The 23,999-nt window shown below is 41.3% G+C and overlaps 1 protein-coding gene across 4 annotated transcripts in view; it reads left to right on the top strand.

Moving 5' to 3' along the window:
- Nucleotides 1-454: 454 nt before the first annotated feature.
- Nucleotides 455-23,999, top strand: part of gapvd1 (GTPase activating protein and VPS9 domains 1) — a gene marked incomplete at its 5' end in the record, with an annotated part of 38,057 nt that continues 14,512 nt past the window's right edge. For all 4 annotated transcript variants that reach the window (XM_042337258.1, XM_042337256.1, XM_042337257.1 and 1 more), the window contains 10 exon segments: nt 455-542; nt 6,161-6,367; nt 10,302-11,145; nt 12,994-13,080; nt 14,591-14,725; nt 15,816-16,008; nt 18,759-18,919; nt 20,583-20,712; nt 21,251-21,376; nt 21,868-22,041. In XM_042337258.1, coding sequence (XP_042193192.1) covers nt 6,183-6,367; nt 10,302-11,145; nt 12,994-13,080; nt 14,591-14,725; nt 15,816-16,008; nt 18,759-18,919; nt 20,583-20,712; nt 21,251-21,376; nt 21,868-22,041 — 2,035 coding nt within the window.

Raw genomic sequence — 23,999 nt, 5'->3', positions numbered from 1 at the left:
ATCGTACCATCATCTGAATAATTTTAGATCTGCTTTTGTTCATTGGAATAAACTGAAAGATTTTGAGTGATTTTAGTTTTAGTTTTTAAAATGTGTTCAAGAATTAATTTGCCATGCATAGGAGTGTAGCACTTAATTGAAATAAGATCCATAATGACAGTCAATTTGAACCTACTAGGAAATTAATCTAGGGTCAAAGGTAGCTTCAATTGAAAGGATATCTGGTTTCTGATATTTCAAATTGAATGAACTTGTGTAATGTAGGAAAATATTGGACTGGAATATTGTACCTTATTTTCAGCTGTCTTATTGTTGTGATAAAAATGCAAAGATTGTGTGTTACTGGCATTCTATCACAACTAAATGTTTGTTAAAAGCCATTATTCAGAACTTCTTGCTACCAGAAGAAACAACCTCCTTCGCTCACAACATTCTCTTTCACTCTTAATCACAGATTTCAAAGATCCCAGTGTTCAGAAGTTGCGTCAGATCTGTTTGCTAGACATCACAACATAAGATCAACAGTGGAAGGTTTCGAAGAGGTTAGTGATTTAAATTAAAAAAACTTCTGCAATTAGTTTTGTGAAATACTGTTGGGAGTCATCTCTGAAGTCTCAGAAGGCAAATGCTAATGAAGTCTGGTGCTTTTCCATATAAATCAGGAAGGTTCTTTGATCCTTACTCTGTGCTGAATTAGCTGATCTCAGTGCTGGGATGCTAGAATTGGAGTCTGTTTCAGTCCATTGCTTTCTCCCTCCTCCCAGTTGCTTTTGAGATAACTGCTGAAAGTAAATGATGATGATGAGTGACATATCAGATACAGCTATATATAATAATAATAATCCTTGCATTTGATATAGTGCCTTATCATTGTCATTGAAATATCTTACAGCTTCACAGAATATACTGTAAAGTGGAGTGACTGTGTATTTTGTGGGCAAACGTGGCAGCCATTTCTTCTTCTCTTCCCCTCCTTCAGCATAGTTGAGTAATTGTGAGGTGTATCTGAGCAGGTTATCGGAACGATGCTAGCATCAAATCATTGCCCTTCAAATATAGAGGAATATAAAGTATAATGATTATTTTGTAGGTGAATATGGCAGCCAATTTGACAAACTGACACCAAGTTTGTCATTCAATTTACTTTCGTGAATCGTGAGAAAATTGCATCGTCCTGTTGAAAAGAAAGCGGAAGTAGGATTAGCACCAAATTGTCTTTGAAATGTTGTTCATAGACAGGAAAACATCTCTGCATTCTTATAAATGTCCGACTCCAATGTGATGTTCCAGTTTCTTCAAATTCCCGGAAAAAATGTTATTTTATCTTTTTTGTAATAAAGAACAAAAGTACGATCTACAATTCATTTTGTTTTGAGGTTTTGTTCCCTAGTCACGAATCCACTTCCTGTCGTCTCATAGTACTCTTAGTTGTGCTGAATTTCTATAGACCACGTTCCGCTTAAGCGGCAGAAATAGGAAATTGTCAGCATTCTGTTCTGCTTATGAGTTTCATATCATCCTGAAAGCTTATTGGTGGTGAAAGAACACATCGGAATTGGCAGTTTTAATGTTGTGGATAAAGAGTGCACAATTGTTGTAGATAACCCTGCACCAGAGAAGAGAAGTGGCATAATTTATTCAAAGCACAAAGTTGTTCCTTTAGAATACTGGATCTTATGATGAATTCTTTCTTAAATACAGCATGTGATTTAAAACAAATTTTTTTAGGATATCTGCACTGGCAGAATGTACACAGTTGGTAGTTTGGACAGTTTTTTCTTAAGGATCAGCAATTCTAGAAATCCCTTTGATTTCTAGCCACTTTGTGCCCAGTTCATTTTACCTGGAACTCAACTGTCCCAATTTACTGCTCCTCCACCCAGCTTTTACAATTCTAACAATGTTGTTGTGGGAGTCCTGTAGCGTAGTGGTTAGAGCACTCGCCTCGCAAGCAAGAGGACCAGGGTTCGATTCCCGGGCAGGGCTAAACATTGGGCAAGTTTTATTACTCTACACGCCTCTGTTTACCTAGCAGTTAGTTGTTAGTTAATTGACGGATTGCTTTCCCGGGGGAATAATCCCTTCAAAAAAAAATAATAATTTGGTCACTCAATCCACGACTGTTTGTTGGACACTGCTGTGCGCAATTAGCTGCTATGTTTCGCCCATAAAATGTACAGTCTTCTGTGAAGCATGTTGAGATGTCTCGAAAACGTGATAAGGTGCTAATTCAAATGCAAGTATTATTATGTTGATGGCCCATTCTCAAACATCTACCATTTCTGCTGTTGAAATGGCGGTGAGAGTTTGTTCTCCCTTTGACATACATGTCTGGGAAAGGCAATGTGACTAATTTAGGAGAATGTGTTTACATGTGTGCACTGGTGCATTGTTTGCAGTCAGTGCTGTTGGTTACCTTAACGTTTCACCAGATTATCACCAAACTCCACTGTTCCTTCATCAGACATCAAGATTCCTTTCAAAATGCTGAAATTTGGAATGGTCTCCATTTCCTATTCATGTATCTTTGAAAGTGATCTCACTGCAAATAGCTGAAGAGCGAAGCTCTGGATTTTTACCAGACTGACAAGTGACTTCCTCTCCTCATCCTCAGGGCTTCTTTCAGAAACAGGCCTGCTGGAACAGTCGGTGTATTCAGCTGTGTTCCTGTAAACAACCTCTAATTGAAAACTAATTTGTTACTGACATTAAATCTTGGGTTTCTGTTTGGAAAGGCTTTTTTTTCCTCTCTTGCAATTTTGCAATGACTATTTGTTGGCTGTACGTTTAGCACAGTGCCAGGTGGGCTGACACCCGCTACTACACCTTTGAGCACATTTATGTTCGGAGAAATTTGAAAAATGAAACCATCACAGTTGCTACTGGCTTGTAGTTGGCACAACTCTGGATCATTCAAGCTTTTAGAGTTATTTTTACACCTCAATAACTTGCAGGATTTTTTTTATTTAGGGAGAAATATGAGTTTCAGCTCTCATTCATTTATATTTAGATAGCCGCTCATACATATCTAGAGTTGGTGCAATGTGCTGCAATCCTAGAATAATATACCATGACAATTTATTATCAGAAAGGTGCATGTCAGTGGGATTACTATGCAACGAGCTGAGCTTGGTGGTTCCTGAAATGAATCGACAGCTGCCTTTACAAGATTGCTTGTGTGGATTGTGATAGGAAAGGCACAAGTGATAGAACAACAATAACAACATGCATTTATACAGTGTCCTTCACGCGGGGTTGCGTCCCTGAACCCCTGGAGATGCTTAGAGAGGACTATATCAGACAACGTGCCAGCAAAATTCACAGGTCAGGAGGTACAAACTCTCCACTGAGCTGGGTAAAAGTAATATAATAATACTACTATAATAATCCTTGTATTTGATATAGCGCCTTATCACCTCTTCGAGACGACTCAAAGCACTTTGCAGAATATACTGTAAGATGTGTATTTAACTGTGTATTTTGTGGGCAACGTAGTCAAATCAGGTTGCAATTTGAAAAAGCAAAACCAATACCTGGGAATGTTAATTGAAAGAAGCCTTGCACACTTGCCTTGCAATAAAAAATCGTTTTTGAAAATAAAAGTGAAATGGCAATTGGCAAATACTGTAACATAATCAAGACGATGGGGCACAGAATAAGAGGAAATGTGCAGTCTCTTATATAAGTATTCAATCTCTCTGATTCAATCCCAGACTGTAGTAAATCAAAGGAGTGCATTTCATCTCAGAAGAGAGGATGCAGCACTTCATGTTAATATAATGTATGAAGTAAGGAACATATTGAGCACTGAGTACGGAGTGATCAGCCCATCCCCCCCAGAACCCACTGTGATTTTCTTATATAATTTCCCCAGATGAAAATAATCTAGTTTAGTTGCTGACTTCTCTTGAATAACCAGCTCTCGAAACTTTCAATTCCAAAAAATAAACTTTTGGAGATTTACATCGTACCCCGTGATTTTTGTTTTTCTGTCCCATTGAGTAATCTGTCAAGCTCATTTCACACTGGAGAATCTTTCAGAGTTGGGATATGTACAGCATTTCACACTGGAAAATCGTTCAAAGTACTTGGATTATGTACAGCATTTCACACTGGGGAATCTTTCAAAGTACTTGAGATTATAATAATAATAATCCTTGCATTTGATATAACGCTTTTCACGTCTTCTAGACGTCTCAAAGCGCTTCACAAAATATACTGTAAAGTGAATTGACTGTACATTTGTGGACGAAACGCGGCAGCCAATTGCGCACAGCAGTGTCCCACAAACAGTCTTAGGTTGAAAATTACCAATTTATTATTGTTTTTGTTTTGGAAGGATTATTATTAGGCTTGTAGAGTAAGGAAACTTGCCAAGGTTTCGCCCTGCCGGGAATTGAACCCAGGTATCTCGCTTTCAAGGTGTCCAGCATTTCACACTGGGGAATCTTTCAAAGTATTTGGGGTTATGTGCAGCATTTCACACTGGAGAATCTTTCAAAGTATTTGGATTATTTACAATAACAACAAAATTACATTGGTATAGCGCCTTTCATGTCAGGAGGATGTCCCAAGGCGCTGCACAGTATACAGCATTTCAGACCCGAGCTGGGGTTGGGGGGGTAAAGGAAGGAAGGGGAAGGGGGGTGGCCGATGGCATGGTCGAAGAGGAAGGTCTTGTGGCGGGACTTGAAGGAGGCTAAGGAGGAGGCGGAGTGATTGGGGGGTGGAATTCCAGAGATTGGGGCCAGAGTGGCTGAAGGTTCTCCCGCCAATGGTGGGGCGGATGGGTCGGGGGACGTGGAGCAGCCAGAGCGGCTGAGCGGAGGGAACGGGCAGGTTGGTAGGGAGTTAGGAGGTCACAGAGGTAGGGTGGGGCGAGGCAATGAAGGGCTTTGTAGGTGAGGACCAGGATCGTGAACTGGATCTGAAGGATAGGGAGCCAATGGAGTCGGGCGAGAGTGGGGGAGATGGGGGTCACGGAGTTTGGTGCGGGAGAGGACACGGGCTGCAGAGCTCTGGATTATCTGCAGCTGTGGAGGGAGGAGTTGGGAAGGCCGACAATCAGGGAGTTTGCAAAGTCAAGCCTGGAGGTGATGAAGGCATGAACAAGAGTTTCAGCGGCCTGAGCGGTGATGTAGTGGCGGAGTCGGGCGATGTTACGGAGATGAGGGAAGGCAGAGCGGGTCATGGCTTGAATGTGGGGGAGAAAAGACAGTTGAGGGTCGAACAAGACCCCCAGGTTCCTGACTGGCTGGTGAGCTGTAGTGTGCAACCATGGAGGGTGATGCTGCCAGAGCCTGAGGTCCTGAGGCGCTGGCGCGAGCCAATCAGGAGGGCCTCAGACTTGTTCGCATTCAACTTTGGAAATTTGCCCTCATCCAGGACTTGACGTCCGACAGACAGTCTGTCAGGACTGCAGTGGTCCTGGAATTGAGGGTGGAGGCAGAAAGAGTTGGGCAGCATTTCACACTGGGGAATGTTTCAAAGTACCTGGATTATGTACAGCATTTCACACTGGAGAATCGTTCAAAATACTTGGGATTATGTGCAGCATTTCACACTGGGGAATCTTTCAAAGTATTTGGGATCATGTCAGCAAAATATTGTATGGTTGATGTGAGAGTTGAAAGTTTTAAAACACAAATTTTATTCATGAACCGATAACTGCTGTAAGAATAAAACTCCTTTTTTGCAAGCGTCCTGTTAGATGAATGTAAGCATGTTCCAAGTCTTGTTTATGTCCCCATAGTATTCATTCACTGCTGCTGTAACAAGGTTTTCCAGTTACTCAACAAGTAATTGTAGAACAATTTAATTTCTACTCTTAATTGTGTAAAGTGAAGACTGGCAGTTAAGTGCTGCATTGTTTGTGTGTCAGCAGCTGAGAGTTTAGTGTGTTTTTTTGCACCACGCTGTGGGGGAAAAGCCTCAAAATAGTTGTTTGGGGGAAGGCGGGGAATTCATTTTTTTGTAGTAAATAAAATGTACATTTTAGTGAAAGTTCACCCAACACACAATTTAGGTAAATAATATGAACTAGGGAAACCGATTGCAATGAGATTGGATAACTCTAGTCAACTGTGTACCAGAGACTTTTGATCTTGCATATACTCCAGTCATTTGAATGACACAGGAAAAACTGTGTTTCTCTTCCCAGTTAGCACCTGTGACGTTTGAAGATGGTGAAGCCGGATATTCACACTTTGGCCCATCACCTCAAACAAGAGCGTCTCTACGTGAACTCCGACAAGCAACTGCTCCAGCGGTTAAATGCTGACGTGCTGAAAACTGCTGAACGACTCTATCGCGCAGCATGGATTGCAAAACAGCAACGGATTAACCTGGACCGCCTTATTCTAACCAGGTGAGAGCATTGCATGGGGCATGGATTTAACGTGCAGTTTCAAAAGGCATCACATGCAAAGTGCTTCGTGGGTTTTTCTCACTTTAACAATGCATCGATGGGATATGGCTTAAGCTTCTGATTATTCAACATTATCTCAGACTTTTGAGTTTCAATTGAATATATTGGCAAATAAAATATTTTAAAAATGCGTGATTGGAAAAAAGTGTCGCTGGATTATAAGGAAAAAACCCTCACCTGTTTTCCCTCCATCATTAGGGTGATCCTAAAGCTGATTGCCTCGACTCTTTCACTGCTCTCAAAGATATGATTGGCTTACTTGGCAGACCATAATAGCAGTGTTTCAGACCATAACCAAAAGTTAGAAAGACTCCTGATAAGACCCTTTTAACTTTAGAAAGATAGACATCTCAGGTAAAAACAGGAAGGGAAATCCTGCTGCACTCAGTGTTAGATGTTTTGAAACTTGGCCCTTGGATCACCATTTACAGATTGAAACTGCTTAATGGTTTCTAAATGAATGGTTTCTTTGAAATGCCTTGTGTGAGTTCTTTTGTTTTTCCCCAAGTTATAACCTGTGTGCCTTAGTAACTAAAATGTGTTTTATTATGTCGGAGAATTGTGGTTGACACGTAGGTTTGATAGATGTTCTGCTCGGGAAGCATGTAGATGTAGAATAGAAAGGGGGATAGATACTTGGGAGATAAATGATGGATATATGAAATATAATGAGAGATATGGAGAAAATGGATTGAAAAGATCCAGCCATGATCGAATAATGTCACAGAACAGGCTTGATAGGCTGAAAGCCTTTCTCCTATTGCAAACCCTGAACTTGAATTAGTTGGTAAGAATTTCTTCCTTGCATATTCATAAATGAGGACAACAATAAACAAGACTGTTGAATTTATGCTAAATGGTTACTTCAGTGTTATTGCCTTAAACATTTTTTAAAATACGTCAATTAACCTTTCCTGCGCAGTTCTGTCGTTTGTTAATTGAGAATAATTAAAGAGATATAAATATGACTGATCCATTGTGTTAACCTGCAGGTTAATCACTTCTGTCTCACTTTTGTCTTAATTTTAATGATTTGATTAAGGTTGCCTCTGGGATCTTTATCACTAAAAATTCTTTTTCTGGCACTTTGCCAACTATGATATTGCTAGGGAGTATCAGTCAATGTGAAGTTTAACCATGGATTGATGGAGATAGCCAGCCCTTGGCCTCTCCCAATCAGTATGTTAAGGCAGATATTTGAAGATGGAGGGAAATTGCCTGCTGTGTCCTGGTTATTCTATTGGCACAAATCCTACTTAGTCTGTAGCAGCGTAATTCAGAACATATATGGGCCTCAGCTGTACAAATAATGATTTGTGTAAAGTCTTCCAGTTTACTTGCCAGTTCATAATCGATTTTAAGTGATTAATTTCTTATTTTTTTATAAAATGAAGTATGCTTCCCTCTCTTGAGTTTTTGTGTGCTGAACCCCATCCTGTCTATTTTGGCAAACGCGTATCCCAGCCTCTGCTCCTTGTGGGGTGAGTCAACTCCCAGTTATTGGTCTATGCGTTCTTCCCTTGACTGAGATCAGAGCTCCTATATTGCAACTGGTTTGAAATCCAGCATACTGTCCTGCCCCACTGGGGGTTGCCAACCATTGCACTGATGGATTTAACAATAAAAATTGTGTCTTGAAGAAAGAACTTTTTTTTCTACTTGAACAAAACGCAAAATACTGCAGATGCTGGAAATCTGAAACATAAACAGAAGTCGCTGGGAACACCTAGCAGGTCAGGCAGCATCTATGGAGAAAGGAAAGTGAGTCAACGTTTCGGATCCACAACCCTTCGTCAGAACTGACCAGCGACTTCTGTTTTTGTTATAAATCTTCTTGAGTTAGGCCAAACAGCCACAAAGTATGGAACGGAACGTCCTAAAGTTGGGTTTTAACGCTGTGGTTCTCCTGACCAATGTATCCTCCTCCACCGGCTCTCCTCTCACCTCAACCTTCATGGTTCTGTCCTTGAATGATTCAGATCCTACCTTTCACACTGTCTCTTCAATTCTACAAATGGCTTCTCCTCTAGCCCCTGCACCGTCTCATGCGGCATTCCTCGGGGCTCTGTCTTTGTTCCTCTCCTTTTCAATATCTATATACTCCCTCTTGGTGACGTCATCCGCAGACATGGGGTCAATTTCTACATGTATGCGGATGACACCCAATTCTACTTTTCTGCCTTCACCCTCGACTCCAGGACCACTGCTGAATGTCTGTTAGACATCAATTCTTGGATGAGAGCTAACTTCCTACAGTTGAACGTCAACAAGACCGAAGCTCTCCTGGCTGGCTTCCGTCAGCGCCTCCTCACCTCAGGCACTGACAGCTCCACCTTACTAAGCCAGTCCGGAACCTTGGTTTGACCCTCAACTATCCTTTCTACCCTACATCCTTGCCATGACCCACTCTGCCTTCCCCCACCTCTGCAACATCGCCTGGCTCCCCCAGTGTCTTACACCGCAGGTCTCCGAGACACTCATAAACGCATTTATAATATCCAGGCTCGATTATGCAAACTCCCTGCTTTGTTGTCCTTCCAACTCCTCTCCATAGGCTGCAGATCATCCAGAACTCTGTAGCTCATGTCCTCTCCCACACCAGCCTCTGCGACCCTATCACCCCCATCCTCGCTCGACTCCACTGGCTTCCCATCACACAGAGGATACAGTTCAAGATCCTAGTCCTCACCTTCAAAGCTCTCCATGGCCTTGCTCCCCCCTACCTCTGTGACCTCCTAACCCCTTACCAACCTGCCCGCACCCTCTGCTCAGCGGGCTCCGGCCTGCTACATGTCCCCCACCTCACACGCCCCACCATTGGCGAGTGGGCCTTCTGCCACTCTGCCCCCACCCTCCGGAACTCTATTCCGCAGTCCCTCCGCCTTGCCCCTCCCTTGTTTCCTTCAAGACCCTCCTTCAAGACAGTGCCTTCCGTCATACCCCCACCCCTGTCCAGTGCCTTGGGACGTTCTCTAGACGTGAACATTTTGTGGTTGTAATTGTTGGCTGGAACTGAAATGAAATCAGCACTTTACAACTCCAAATAAAATAGAAATAAAACCAGGCAGGGCGAAACCTTGGACAAGTTTCCTTTCTCCACACGCCTAATAATAATCCCTCCAAAAACCCAAAAAACCCAATAATAATTGGTCAGTTTCAATCCACGACTGTTTGTGGGACATTGCTGTGCGCAATTGACTGCCGCGTTCGCCCACAAATATACAGTCAATTCACTTTACAGTGTGTTCTGTGAAGCGCTTTGGGACGTCCTCCCGATGTGAAAAGCGCTATATCAAATGCAAGGATTATTATTATTATTATTATTTGAAAGATCACTTTACCCCACTTGCTTTATTATCATATGGACATTTCCCCCAGTTTATGTAAATCCTTCTTGCTTCACTACCCAGATTAACTTCTCACACCGAGGCTCACTAAATAATGGCTTCAGCATTTATTCATAATTCTTTCCCGTTCAGGGTTTTTAAGCAGAACTCTTCTGGTTATTATTAGCCTCTGTCATTCACAAATAATTGCTAATGTAGTACCGCTATGTTTTTTTATCTGCATTGACAGTTGTGTGAGTTACTTAACCATCTGTTAATGATGTGGTGAGAGGAGGTCACTTCACTGAATGTTTTAGACCCTTGTTTGACCTTGACATTCTGTTGGTGGGACACTGATTATTAGAGTTACATACCTAGAAATTTTGAATGCCAGATTGGAAGCATCTGCGATTAACACCACTAAAGTTGAAGTACACGTGTTGTAGATATAGTTTATAAATAATGCTCCTGGTGTTGAGAAGGCAGGAGTTCAGGACATGAATAATAGATCATATTCAAAGTCAATAAAAATTTATCTTCTGTTTCAGTGTTGAAGCATCTCCTGCAGAATGTTGCAACCACGCCAAGGTCTTGGAGAGCACGCAGTTTGTGGACGGATACAAACAACTGGGATTCCAAGAGACGCTTTACGGGGAGTTTTTAAACCGTCTGAGGGAGAACCCGAGACTCGTGGCCTCTTGCTTGGTTGCTGGGGAAAAGCTCAGTTACGAAAACACGCACAGCGTCATCCTCACGGTGTTCACCTCCCTCTATGGCAACTGCATCATGCAAGAGGACGAGAGTTACCTCCTGCAGGTCCTGCGTTACCTGATCGAGTTCGAACTGAAGGAGAGCGACAACACCAGGCGGCTGCTTCGCAGGGGCGCGTGCGCATTCAGCATTCTCTTCAAACTCTTTTCAGAGGGGCTGTACTCGGCCAAGCTGTTCCTGACGGCTACCTTGCATGAGCCGATTATGCTGCTTCTGGTAGAAGATGAAGATCACCTGGAAACGGACCCAAACAAGCTGATTGAGAGGTTTTCTCCCACACAGCAGGAGAAGCTATTTGGAGAGAAAGGAAGTGAGAATTTCAAAAGGAAGGTGCAGGAGATGGTGGAAAGCAACGAGGCAAAGCTGGTAGCCCTGGTCAATAAATTTATCGGGTACCTGAAACAGAACACATACTGTTTCCCACATAGCTTGCGTTGGATTGTCTCACAAATGTACAAAACCTTGTCTTGTGTGGAGGGACTGGATATTGGGGAGGTGAAGGCCATGTGCACAGATCTCTTGCTTGCCTACTTTATTTGCCCAGCTGTTGTGAATCCGGAACAGTATGGGATCATCTCTGATGCTCCAATAAATGAAGTGGCAAGATTTAACTTAATGCAGGTAAGATCTAAGTTCTGTTATTTTCCTAATATTCAGCAGTAAGGATTTTGTTTATTTCAGCCGCATTGAGGACTTTTTAACATTGAGTGGCAAAGACCTTAAAAAAGGTCAGTCGGGAATTAGTTGGGTGACACCAAGCCTTAAGTTGTACAGGACATACACGACTGAGGGAGATGAGGAGTCCATGGTCTCATTAAGATAAGTTGCATTGAATGCTCGTTAAATATGAGAGGATGGAACTTGGATATATTTCTCTCCTTTTTCCAGTTTTATGGCCAGATGCACGTGCCCAATCCTGTTGCTGCTTAAGAGAAACTAAATTCCCCCAATGTCATTTCTTTTCAACATGGTTTCCCAATGATTCATGGTTGGAAAATTGAAAATTTTACTAAATGTGTAAATTTAATATGATTGCTGGTGTAATACAAAATGAGTAAAACTGGAATTGATAGTAAACTAAAGTCTGTTTGGAGCAGAAATGTTTTGCACATTAATGGGCGAGCATGTTGTCATTACAAAATACTTGCAATCTCATTGACCCGGTGGAGTTGTCAATCTGTAACTGGAACACAACTGAAGCGAAGGTGGATTGTATTACCTTAAGCTGTGCATCTATCTAACCGGAAATGCATGGTATTTATTCTCAATGCGTAAGAATCATTGAGATTTTGTAAATGAGTGGAGTAAATTTAGAAAATGTATATAAGCCTTGTTAATGTAGGTCATTATAGCTTTAATGAGCCTCTATTCTGTAAAAGCTCTAAATGCAAAATTTCTTAGCGGTTTTAAAAATTTGTAGCATGTTGCTACAGCTTAAGGAACTGTGCACTGCCTCATTGTAATTTAATAATTTACTTGAAGCTAACCTGCCTCCAGCATTTATACAAGGTATACCCTAACCCGTATACAAGCGTAAATAAAGGTCATACCTGTGCCTTTAACTCCAGCTGCCAAAAAGATCTTGAACTCATGTATAAGTTACATCCTCTGAATATTTTAGGGCATGAAAATCTCATGAAAGTGCATTTTACACACCTAATTTTGTAATCAATGCTCTTATTGTTTGCTGAACTTGTAAGCATTGTATTGTAAGCAGGAGTTAAACCAAGAATCCCATTTGCCTGTGGATCTGTTACAGGTTAACTGTTGCAGACTGATGGCACCAAAGAACATAAATGTACAAATTATTTGCTACTAGTAGAGTTATGATATGAGAGAGTAATGTTTTACGTTGCTAGTGGCGCGTCTCAATTCATTCTGGTTCCAGTTGATTGATGCAGAGTGAGCTTTCATTGAATCGGCATGTGATTGGTTTCTGGTATCTGCCGCCATGGATAGTAGTTTACTCAGATAATTTCCTTCCTTTGTTTCTCTTGCGATGATGCAGAGGTGGATTTAATGAAATTCTTTCACATGTTGATGCCAACGCTGTGCTCTGGCAACAACAACGTCCCAGAGCGCTCTGGCAGTGGCGTTAGGGATTTCCGCCTATTTTCAGTTGAAGAGCAATTGGCTTTGATCTGTCCTTTCAACGAGGGTCTTGTATAAGCTGGATTTTGAATTGTATTTTGCAGTCTAGAGAGAATATAAATGAGTCTGAGGTGAACTTGTGAAGCTGTTTATGGACAGGTTGTATTAATGAGTTTAGTGTGTCCAACATTGATAGATTACCATGAGGAACATGATGACTTGTGTGCTGTTGTGATCGTGGGAATGTTGTGCCAGAGTAGGTAACTGTTCAAAGTGTGTAATGTAGATTCAGAGTTGGGCAAGTGGTGTGGAGCTTTGCGTATTTGCCATTTGGGAGGCAGAGACACATCTTTCAGATCATTTTCTTTGTTGGACTAGGTCGGGAAACTGTTACAGCAGCTGGCGATGATTGGCAGCGAGGAAGGGGATCCACGACTGAAGAACAGTCTCTGCAAATTTGACAAAGTAAGATTATTCACCTTCTACTGTGGAATATTATTCTGTGTTATACTATTCTAAGGCGTCTGAACTATCAATCCAAAAAGCAAAACAAATGCAAGGATTTTTTTCTAACCTCCTTGTTAATTCTCTCTGATTCTATTCAAATTATGCTTTCTTGTCTCTCGACTTACATCCTTGCATTTCAGTGGAAATAAGTTATGATTATTTACCCTATGCTAACCCTTCATTTACCTTCCCTTCCATCAGTAAGGTAATGCTCAAAAGAGATGAGAGGAACTTCATAATATATTTGAATGTAGAACATGTACTATTATGTAATAAAATGTATTGTGTAGTCCTGTAGCTCAATGGTTAGAGCACTCGCCTCGCAAGCGAGAGGATCTGGGTGCGATTCCCAGGCAGGGCGAAACACTGGGTAAGTTTCCTTGCATCACATGCCTCTGTTTACCTAGCAGTAAGTAGGAACCTGGTTGTTAGTCGATTGACCGATTGCTTTTCCGCAGGTAATGACCCCTTCAAAATTAATAAATAAATAATTTGGTCACTCAATCCACGACTGTTTGTGAGACACAATTGTGTGCAATTGGCTGCTGTTTTTCCCCACAAAATGTACAGTCACTTCACTTTATGGTATATTTTGTGAAGCACTTTGAAACATCTCGAAGATGTGAGTGAAAATGTGCTATACCAAATGCAAGGTTTATTATTATTTATTATTATGTTAAGGTGGGTACTTGCTACTTTTCAGATGTGTGGATCCCTGACTGTTTAGCGCTTTGGGACTGCCTCCTGATGTGAAAGGCGCTATACAAAAAATTGTAATTTGTTGTTGTTTTCTGTTCACATGGCAGTGTATGTAGACAAAGTGCAATGATTATCTGTAATTCGTGTGGATAAGAACAAAAGCTGGGGAAAACTTTAAATAAAAATAGAAAATGCAGGTCAATCTGTGTGTGAAAAAGAAAGATGGGTTCAAATTGGGTGTGTCTTCATTTAAGAATGTCTCCCTTGACCTGCTTTATGTGCGAGTTGTTCAGACAGGAGTCCTATCTGATTGTGCCAGAAGAAAATAGCTGCTGCGTTGTGGAGGTCATATGGGCGTAGGTGATTCAGTAGTGCTGCAACATTTGTGCATTAGGATGGCTGAGTGTCATTTTTTCCATGGGAGATCAAATCTGGTGTCACTAGCTTTAGTGATTACAGGTCAGTACCCTGGGTGATGACTTGTGACAGGATAAGCGTACTTCAGGCCATTTGCTGACATTTGCTATGGAGTAGAAGAGCATGGCTTTTTCCTTCAGTTAGCAACAAGACAGTTAGCAACAAGCCTTCCTGGAAGGAGGGAAGGAAAACCAAAGGGAGACCGAGGGATTATCAAGAAAATGTGCTCTAAAACCAAAGGGATTAATTGCTCTTTGACTCTTAATTAGTACCACAGAATGTCTGTGAACTCAAGATTAGGGTTCTAATCCTTCACTTTGCCCCATTCCATTGATACTGTTGGATTTTGCAGAGTTGCGTGGCAGCTTTCTTGGACGCTATTATTGGAGGCCGACCAGTAGAAACTCCTCCCATGTCCTCCATGAACTTGCTGGAGGGACTCAGCAGGACTGTGATTTACATGACCCACAACCAGCTAATGAACTTGGTAAGTCCTCGCATTCCTTCGGGTCTGCACACAATTCATCTCGTCAGGGAGGTGAACTTTTTACTGACTGCAAAAGATTTAGCTGTTGCCCTTAAATATTGTCCTTTGCTTCCCATTCTTCACTCTCAAGCAGTCTGTGCTGTTCCTATGCTTGTAGATAGATATTTGTTAGGTAAGGGTATCAAGGGATATGGGGCAAGGGTGGGTAATTGGTAGAGATCAGTCAAGATCCTATAGAATGGCGGAACAGGCCTGAGGGGCTGAATGGCCTACTGCTGTTCCTATGTTTCTGTATAATAATTCCACCCCCCGTTCCAAATTACATGGTTCTTCAATGTTCAAATTGCCTAAAGTGGCAATTTGTGGGTTTGTGCAAGTGTGTGCTGGAGAATGCACTGCAAGAACTGTGGGTTGTGCCCAGCTCACAACTAATCTGAATTTGATAGAGCCATTCTGGGCAGGGTTGAATTGAGACCATTGAGACAATTTCCTGTTTGAAAAGGAATTTCAGCTGGTGTTAATGCAGTATATTTACTCCATTGGCTCATTGTGGGCAAGCAGTAGCAGACACTGGGCACACAGCATTGTTGCCCTCTTTCTTTCCCCTCTCCTCCTTGCCCCCCATTCTGCACATCCGTTTCACTTTCTTTCTTCTCATCTCCCCCCCATCCAAAAATATATACAAGCAATAAGTCGCACGTGGGACTTTCAGCAAGCAGCAAGAGCACTGAAAGGGTCGTGGAAGCAGATTCAATAATAGCTTTCAAAAGGAAATTAGATAGGTACTTAAAAAGGAAAAAAATTGCAGGGATATAGGGTAAGAGCAGGGGAGTGGGACTAGTTGGTAGCTCTTTGAAAGAGCCGGCCCAGGCACGATGGGCTGAATAGCCTTCTCCTGTGCTGTAAGATTCTATGATTCTGTGAGATATGAAGAACGAGAGTATTCTCAATTTATAAATAAAATTTACTCGGTTTATTTCACTTCTTTCACTGAATTCAAATTCTGTAGGTTCACGGCTTGTCTGCACATGTTGCAATAGATCTGTTTACTGGCTAAAGTGAAATGTTATCTGTTTAATTGGTGTTACAGGTTACATTCACGCGGCATGTCATGCCAGGGGATCTGCTGAGAGAGGAGGACAGGATGGCTCTGGAGAATCTCATCATTAACGTTCCTCATCACAGGACGGGCAAGAGCAGTAGCCTTGAGCTCACTCCCTCCAGCACACCCCAGCTGTCTCCTGCAACCACTCCAGCCAACAAAAAAAATCGCCTGCCAATAGGTAGGAGACACAGCTGTTTTTGTTAACCCCGTGAAGACTGCTGTAAGTCCTGTGTGTGCAATATATTTAAACAAATTAGGAATTTAGAAATGCCTATTAATCTTATCTACAATTGTCCAAATATGTTAAAATAATTTAATCTAAAGATTTTGAAGAACAAAAAGCTTTTGCAGGTGTGATGGGCAGTTTTACTTTGAAAGTAGTAATGAATTAAGCAATGTGTTAAGTTTGCTTGGTGCTGAAAGACTTAAACGTTGCAATGCTCCTGATTTTGTTCTGACGGTAAGGGTAGGGTGTTATCTGCATGCTCCTACAGTGATCATGCTGGAAGACACTTGTGTTTTCATCCGAGCAATCAGTGTCTTGGGAAATATGCCTTGTGTTCATTTTGTCTATATTTGCCCAAATCGTGCATGTTCTACTTAGATTCAACAGCAAACCCTTTCACTGGGTTATGCTGTGAGGCTTAAGCAAGTAACTTCATCACTTAAAGTTTATTTAAAATAAATAACAGTTAAAATCAAGACGAATTTCCATCTGGCACTGATTGAGTCGATTCATGGTAACTGAACTGGTTAAGCTGTGAACTTCTGTCTTGTTGGCCCCTTTGCCTGCTCAATTTACCTGCTCCAAACCCCATATGATTACATTCTATATAATGTAGGATTTCTCTTTCAGCAAATTATGACAGTGAAATAGATTATCTTTTGAAAGAATTTAAGAAACATGTGTTTCCAGTTTAAATTATTATGAATGTGAAATGACTAACAAGCAGTAAATAAGTTAATTTGTACAGTTTCGCTGATTTCAGTCTGGTTAATGTTGCCCTTCAGCGATATGAAATCTGAAGCTCTTTCAGTAATGTAGATGGACTTTGTGCTGTGCTGCTTAATTCAACTAACAACTTTTAACAACTTGCATTCATCTAGCTCCCCTCACACAGGGTAGCATCCCAGAGCACTTGACAGTGGTGGAGCATGAGGCCAAGCCGGGGGGAGGGGGGAGGTGACAATAGGCACAGTTGAAGAGGAAGGTCTTCAAGCGTAATCTGAAGATGGTGAAGGAAGAGGCAAGGCAGAGGGATGGAGGAAGAGTGTTCCAGAGTTTCAAGACGTAATGGCTGAAAGCGCGGCCATCGATGGTGGAACGGAGGGCCATATTTTAAAATGCTCATTTTGCATTCTGAGCAACAACAGAATGCTTTTCAGTGGGTACTGAAGTTATTCTAACTGATTGGAGTGGTAGTGTTTCTGAATGGGAGTGAGATCCAAATATTTTCCCTTTGGCCCGGGGGTGATTGTCGGGTTTATATCAGTAGAATTGTACCTTTTATTTCACTTGAGTGGGGAAGTGGAAGTAGGGATTGGCATACTTATTAAATATATTCAGCTGCTAGAATAAATCCAGTCCTTTCCTTCACTACACATCTGTGCATGCTGGGTTTCTGGCTGATTTGATAATTCACAAATTACAGCCGGCTTGCTAACGCTGTTGGGCGATCAGTGCATGTTTATAATTTGCATGCACCCTGCGACTTTTGGCCACAGCAGCAAAACCCGTTTTTAATATAAGTCAGGAGGAAATCCTGCTTTGTATATTACTTTCACTTGGCAAACTGACTCAGCACTAATTAACTTCCCATTCCGGCATCTCCTCTGGACGGTCTGTGGGACTTCCTAGATTAGTTTTACTCACAAACTATATAGTCAATTCACTTCACAGCATATTCTGTGAAGAGCTTTGACACATCTCGAAGATGTGATAAGGTGCTATATCAAATGCAAAGATTATTATTATCATCAAATTTGAGTTGTTTGTGATATTCAAGGCTGCAAAAAAAGTTCAGTGTCCTGGGAGTAGTGAATGTGTTGCATGTATTTGTTTTTTATAGGTTACGAGTTTAAATGACAAACTAGTGCGAAAACGTGCAACTTGGTTATGGGATAAGAAATGTTTTTCTGACTTTGCATTTTCTATGGGAATGATTAACATGCAGTTGGTTTTCCTTCCTTTAATGCTGCCTGCACTCAGGACAACAATTAGCTGCCATTACTGCCTGGGATTCCTCCACTACAACCCTGACCGCTCATATTCCCCTTGTAACCCCATTTGGTGGGTAATAGCTTTTCAGCAGTATAAGATCTGAGAATGATACTTACACAAAGAAAACTAAGGTCTAATTGAAACTGTAATATGTCTGAAATTGTTCAAGTGTTTAGAATTAATTGTTTTTTATTTTGTAAATGTCATTGTCCTATAACTAGATGCAATTGTAGAAAAGAACATATTAAGCATTCTTTTGGAAACCAATTTCTATAGATCTCTTCCTTCATAAACCTCATTTATACCCACTTGAAGATGGAATGAACATATTTAAATTGTCACTTTAAGTGTTCATTCCCAATGGACCCATACTTTACCGAGCCTGTTTCTGTTGTGCTGCATCAACTTGCTATTTTAGGCAGAAAAGAAATGGAGTGTTTTGAAGTAGTACGTAGTTATGTTAGTTTAGTCAGTCTGGATGTGAATTAGATGTACTGTGGTTCGGCTAAAGCTCATTTCTTTCCAATCAATGTTTTGATCAATATCTCAAGACCATCCTCTTTGACCGCACCTTTGGCCAACCTCCTACCCCTATCTTCCCTGCCCTCCACCCCTCCTGATCCCAGCCCCCTGCTCCAGTCCAAATCCCTTGGGATGTCGTCCCATTGTGAAAGGAGCGATACAAATGTAATTTGTTGTTGTTGTAGCTGGGAGGAATAGGAACCGGGCGAATGAAGCGAAAGACCAGCACCTGGAACATGAAAGTACTTCTCAGGAGTCATTACAGGAAGTTCAGCCTGAAGAAGTCTTGGTCATTTGCCTGGGTATCTCCTCCCAGGTCAGCCCTGGCATGATGTCGGAAAACGAGGTAAGGTCTCCTATGATGTAAGTTAGACTGTGCAGCGCAACCTTCAAAAGGTTGAATCTCCATCTAGTAGTGAGGTGAAACGTATCCACAAATTAGTCAATGATTCTCCCCCCCCCCCCCCTTAAAAGTTAGTCAGTGACCCTTCCCTCACTCACCTCAGCCCCCTCCAGAATTATTCTCAGTATGAAATAATATTGAACCTTTAAATTTCTGTAGCAACTTTTCCCAAGCTTGATATCCACTTGAGTGTATAATGAAATTATATTAATAATAATCCTTGCATCTGATATAGCTCCTTACCACGTCTTCGAAATGTCTCAAAGCACTTCACATAATATACTGTGAAGTGAACTGACTATATTTTGTGGGTGAAATAGTGTGATGTAACAGGTTAATTGCTTCATTTCAACTTAGAGCTGCAGATGCAGCGGTTGTGTTTGGCTTTGGTGCCCCCAAAAAAACCTTTTCTGTTCAGAGTGGATGTAATGCTCCTTCGCATCCTTGAAAAATACAGCTTACTGCAGCTTGAGGTCTGTATAACTGTCCATGCTTAACTTGGGACTTTAGTTTAAAAAACATGACACCACTCAGTAATTTGCAGTACAGTTTAATGTCTTCATGCATGTACAGAAATGGGAAGTGCATGAAAGAAATGCTGTTATGAGACCTGCTGTTCACTGACTCATTTTATGAAACCACGATTTTTTGTGTAATGCTGTGAACCCACATTGCAGTCCTGTATGCTCATCTCCAACAAACGCCCTCATTGTAGTTCAGTGTTTCTCTTCTGTCTTTCACTATAGAACCTACAGACATTGCTTGATTTTTAGCTGCCATAAACCAAACCACAGCAACCAAGGCAGAATGTGAATCTGCTTTTTTCTCTCTCTCTCGCTCTCTGTTCTGGGAGTTTAAAAAAACAAGGAATTCAATCCGCCTAGTGGTCAGCATATTGTTAACGGTCTGTTAAGACCGACAAAACTTGTGAGACAGAAACACATAGAAAAATAATTCATAGGATTGGAGGATGTTAAAGAAATACTGCTTTGGGCTGCCAAGCTCTCACTAACAATATGAATGACTTAGAGCACTCGCCTCACAAGGAAGAGGACCTGGGTTCGATTCCCGGGCTGGGCGAAACATTGGGCAAATTCATTACTCCACATGCCTCTGTTTACCTAGCAATAACCCGGTTGTTAGTCGATTGACGGATCGCTTTTCTGGGGGTAATAACCCTTTCAAAAATAATAATAATAATAATTTGCTCACTCAATCCATAACTGTTTGTGGGACACTACTGTGTACTGCCGCGTTTTGCCCACAAAATATACAGTCAATTCACTTAGAGGTATATTCTGTGAAGCACTTAGACCTCTCAAAGATGTGATATGGCACTACATCAAATGCAAAGATTATTATTCTTAGATTGCTTTTGCATATTGTTACAGACCCATTAGCAGCTGTCTTTGGTGTAAACTTGCTTTAATGGATAGGAATGATCATTTTCAAAGTAGCCTAAAAACGTGTGAACCTGTGGAACATTAACTTAAGTATCTCCCTCTGTTCGAGCAGTTGATAGAGCACAATTATTGTTGTTGAGAGTTTTGCCCAGTTCTGGATGTTAACACACAATCTAACAAGTTCCTCTTTACAATCTTGCCAGGTTCTGAGCATGCAGCTTGCTGAGAATGGACCGGGAGAGGTGCCTGTAGATGATGGTAAACTGCATGGAAAGCCAGACAAAACGCTACGTTTTTCACTCTGCAGTGACAACTTGGAAGGAATATCAGAAGGTGGGGGAATTTCTTCTCTAATAAATAGCATTGAGTCCTTCAGACCAAATCAGTCTTCAGCAAACCTGTAATTTTGAATGTAAAATAGTGATCAAATGGCATTGGAGTGCTTATCACAGAATAACACAATGAGAAAGAAAGCATTTTCTCTTAAACACTTTTAAGTTTTACCATTTAAATCTTTAGCCACTTTGTGCCTAGTTCCACTCCCATCAATATCTGGAGAATTCAGCCGGAAAAATCAGTCTTTCTATTTGATTTCAGTGTTTGTATGTAGTTTTATGCCCGTATCCTGACTGATTGTCCAAAGTTAAGCACTGGATTAAAAATGCTTTAAGATGATGCTGTGGAGTCTTAAACTGCTCCTGATTGCTCAGGTGGGAACTCCCAAGTTCTGGGTGCATCACTGATGTTATGTCGATGTGGTTGAACTTCATTCACAGCAGTAAGTTTGGCAGGTTGATGGACAGTGAAGCATTCTAATGTTAAAGACCAAAATTTAATTATGGTAACATTTGGCAAATTTTACTTAAAACAGGGCCTTCGAACCGCTCAAATTCTGTCTCCTCGCTGGACCTGGAGGGTGAATCTGTCTCGGAGCTGGGAGCAGGACCGTCCGGCAGTAATGGTGTGGAGGCTTTGCAGCTGCTGGAGCATGAACAAGGTAGGCAGGACAGAGAGTTCATTGTAGGAACAGGAACCATTCAACACTGGTTTGTGTGGTTGGTTTTATTTTAGATCGTATGAGGTTTTCTGGCTTTTCTCCATACTCTTTAATACTCTTATCTGTTGCGTCACTGACACTAGTGAGCAGTCATAGCCGGAAAAGACTGTCCCCGAATTCTCTCCCATTTTAAAAAAAATAATAGGGCTCTTTATTGCTGCTCCAGACACCCTTGCCGAAAAGTGTGTGTGTGGAGGGGTGGGAGTTGGGGTTGGGGGAGGGTGAAGATTGGCTGTGATGCCATCTGCTGTCACAGTTTGCTGTCACTGTCAGGATGTGCTCAATAAGAAAGGCCGCTTGTCTGTGGGAGAATGTCTCAGTGTGAGTCACTGCCTTAAAAGGGGGTGAGGAATACTAGAACCCCAAATTATTCTGTGCAAAGCTGAATGATGAAGGTGACCGAAGAGAGTGATGCCCTGCGTTCCTTTCAGCCACAACACAGGACAATCTGGATGACAAGTTGCGTAAATTTGAGATTCGAGACATGATGGGGCTGACAGATGACAGGGACATTTCGGAGACCGTGAGCGAGACCTGGAGCACTGACGTCCTGGGCAGCGATTTTGATCCAAACATCGATGAAGATCGACTTCAGGATATTGCAGGTAAATGCTTCACACCTGCTGGTGAATCTATGAGCGTTTCAACGCTCCTACTTGTGTTTTGGAGTGGGATTATAATTGGACATCAAAATTAGGTAATGTCGGTACAGTATCTTGACGTAGAAGCAACCAATGTTTTAAAGAGATAATTGGTGTGTGTGTGTTTAAGATGGAGAACCAGCTCTAAATGACATTAATGAACCAATTATGTTCTTAATAAAGAGGGGTGGTAAGTTTTCTCATCTGCCCTTTGATAAATAGCACATGATTAAGAGAAAGGATGATTAAGAGAGAGGATTTTAGTGGACGTTTAGCTACATGGGAAGAATGCAAACCTATCACGTTCAACATGGTGGTCTCGAAAAGATTATTGCAGTCGATTGATGACCAGCTACAAATCTTGCTGATGGGCACAAATTTATGGTATTTCTTAATACAAAATGTGCAATTATTGAGTTTCTAACACATCAAACGTGCTGAATAATGCATTGGATCTTTTAGAAATTCAATTACTACTTAGTTATTGAGAAATCTGTTTGGAAATATTGTAAATTAAACCCCGATGTGTTTATGATTGATGTTGGATATTGCAGAACATTTTATTTTGTCTATAAATGCACTAGATGTAATTTTTCTGCATATTTTGTTTCTTTATGAACACAAGTTGGCTGACAAACTTATAGAGTGAGATTCAAGTGTGACAAAACTTGAAGCTTAAAGTGCTGCCTTGCGATTCAGAATTGACTTTCTAAAATTGCCAGTATCCAAACAATTTACACCCAAACTGCTTTGAAAGTAGCTGTCACATCTTGTCATGAGGACATCACCTTCATCCAAGATGAGGTTATTTTGCATCCTTAAGATTATATAATAATAATCCTTGCATTTGATATAGCACCTTATCATGTTTTTGAGATCTCAAAGCACTTCACAGAATATACTGTAAAGTGAATTGACTGTATACTGTATATGAATTAACTTGTTTCTATGAAATAGATTGAGGGAGAGAGACTGAGAGAAACCACTCAATGAAGCAAGCTCTTTCATTCTCCAGCTGTGCACTATGCCTCTCTTGCTCCCATTTCCTTTCACCCCCAATTTAAACCTCAATATTATTTCCCAGCTTTGGAGGCAGCCACTAGCAGATGTATGAAAAGCAGCCTGTGGTGAATGACCAGCTGACTGGTTTGATTTATTTATTCCCCCTCATACCCCCCCCCCCCCCCACCACCCCCTCCACACATACACACCACCACCCCCTTAAGGAAATGGCTACAATCCACTTGGCAAAATAGTCCCATAGTGAATCACTGGCTCACTCGTGCCCTCTCACTCGAGCCCCACGTTGGGTGAGCCTCTGTGGTGCCGTTTCAGACGGTGAAAAGCGCTGCACATGTGCACTCTTATACGGTAAATTCATGACATACTTTCAGTGTTTCAGATTGCTGCTGAAAACTTCAATTGTTTATGAACAACACAACTTCCTTTTTTTAAACCTGACATTAAAATAAAACTGTCATTTGCCGAATCCCTACAGTGTGATTGACCTTGGCTCTTTCTCATTTGCATCCAGCATTTTTCATGCGTTTAGATTATGTGTTTTGGGATGCTTATATCATTAACTGAATTTGCAGCAATTTCCTTATGTGTTTCTCTAAGGGATAGTGTTATGAGATGCACATTAAATCTCCATTAATACCTCATTATCCCAGTGATAAGATTACCATGATAATGAGGCATAAATTCTAATTGTTTCAGATCTTGTTGTGCCTCTCATTTAATCATATACCTGTATTTGTCTTTGGCAAGCTTTAAATTGGGAGTGACCTGAAAATAATGCTCAGGACCCTGTAAATGGATCCTTTATTGCTATAATCTCAGGGAAAAAAATGGTTGATCAAAAATTGGCTGTTGTTTATTTCAAAGGTAGGACAAGCTAGCTGTGTTTGCCAGAATCATGG

This window comes from Callorhinchus milii, unplaced genomic scaffold (genome assembly GCF_018977255.1).
Source record: "Callorhinchus milii isolate IMCB2004 unplaced genomic scaffold, IMCB_Cmil_1.0 Scaffold8, whole genome shotgun sequence".
Lineage (NCBI taxonomy): Eukaryota > Metazoa > Chordata > Chondrichthyes > Chimaeriformes > Callorhinchidae > Callorhinchus > Callorhinchus milii.
This window is presented reverse-complemented; position numbering and strand designations above follow the sequence as displayed.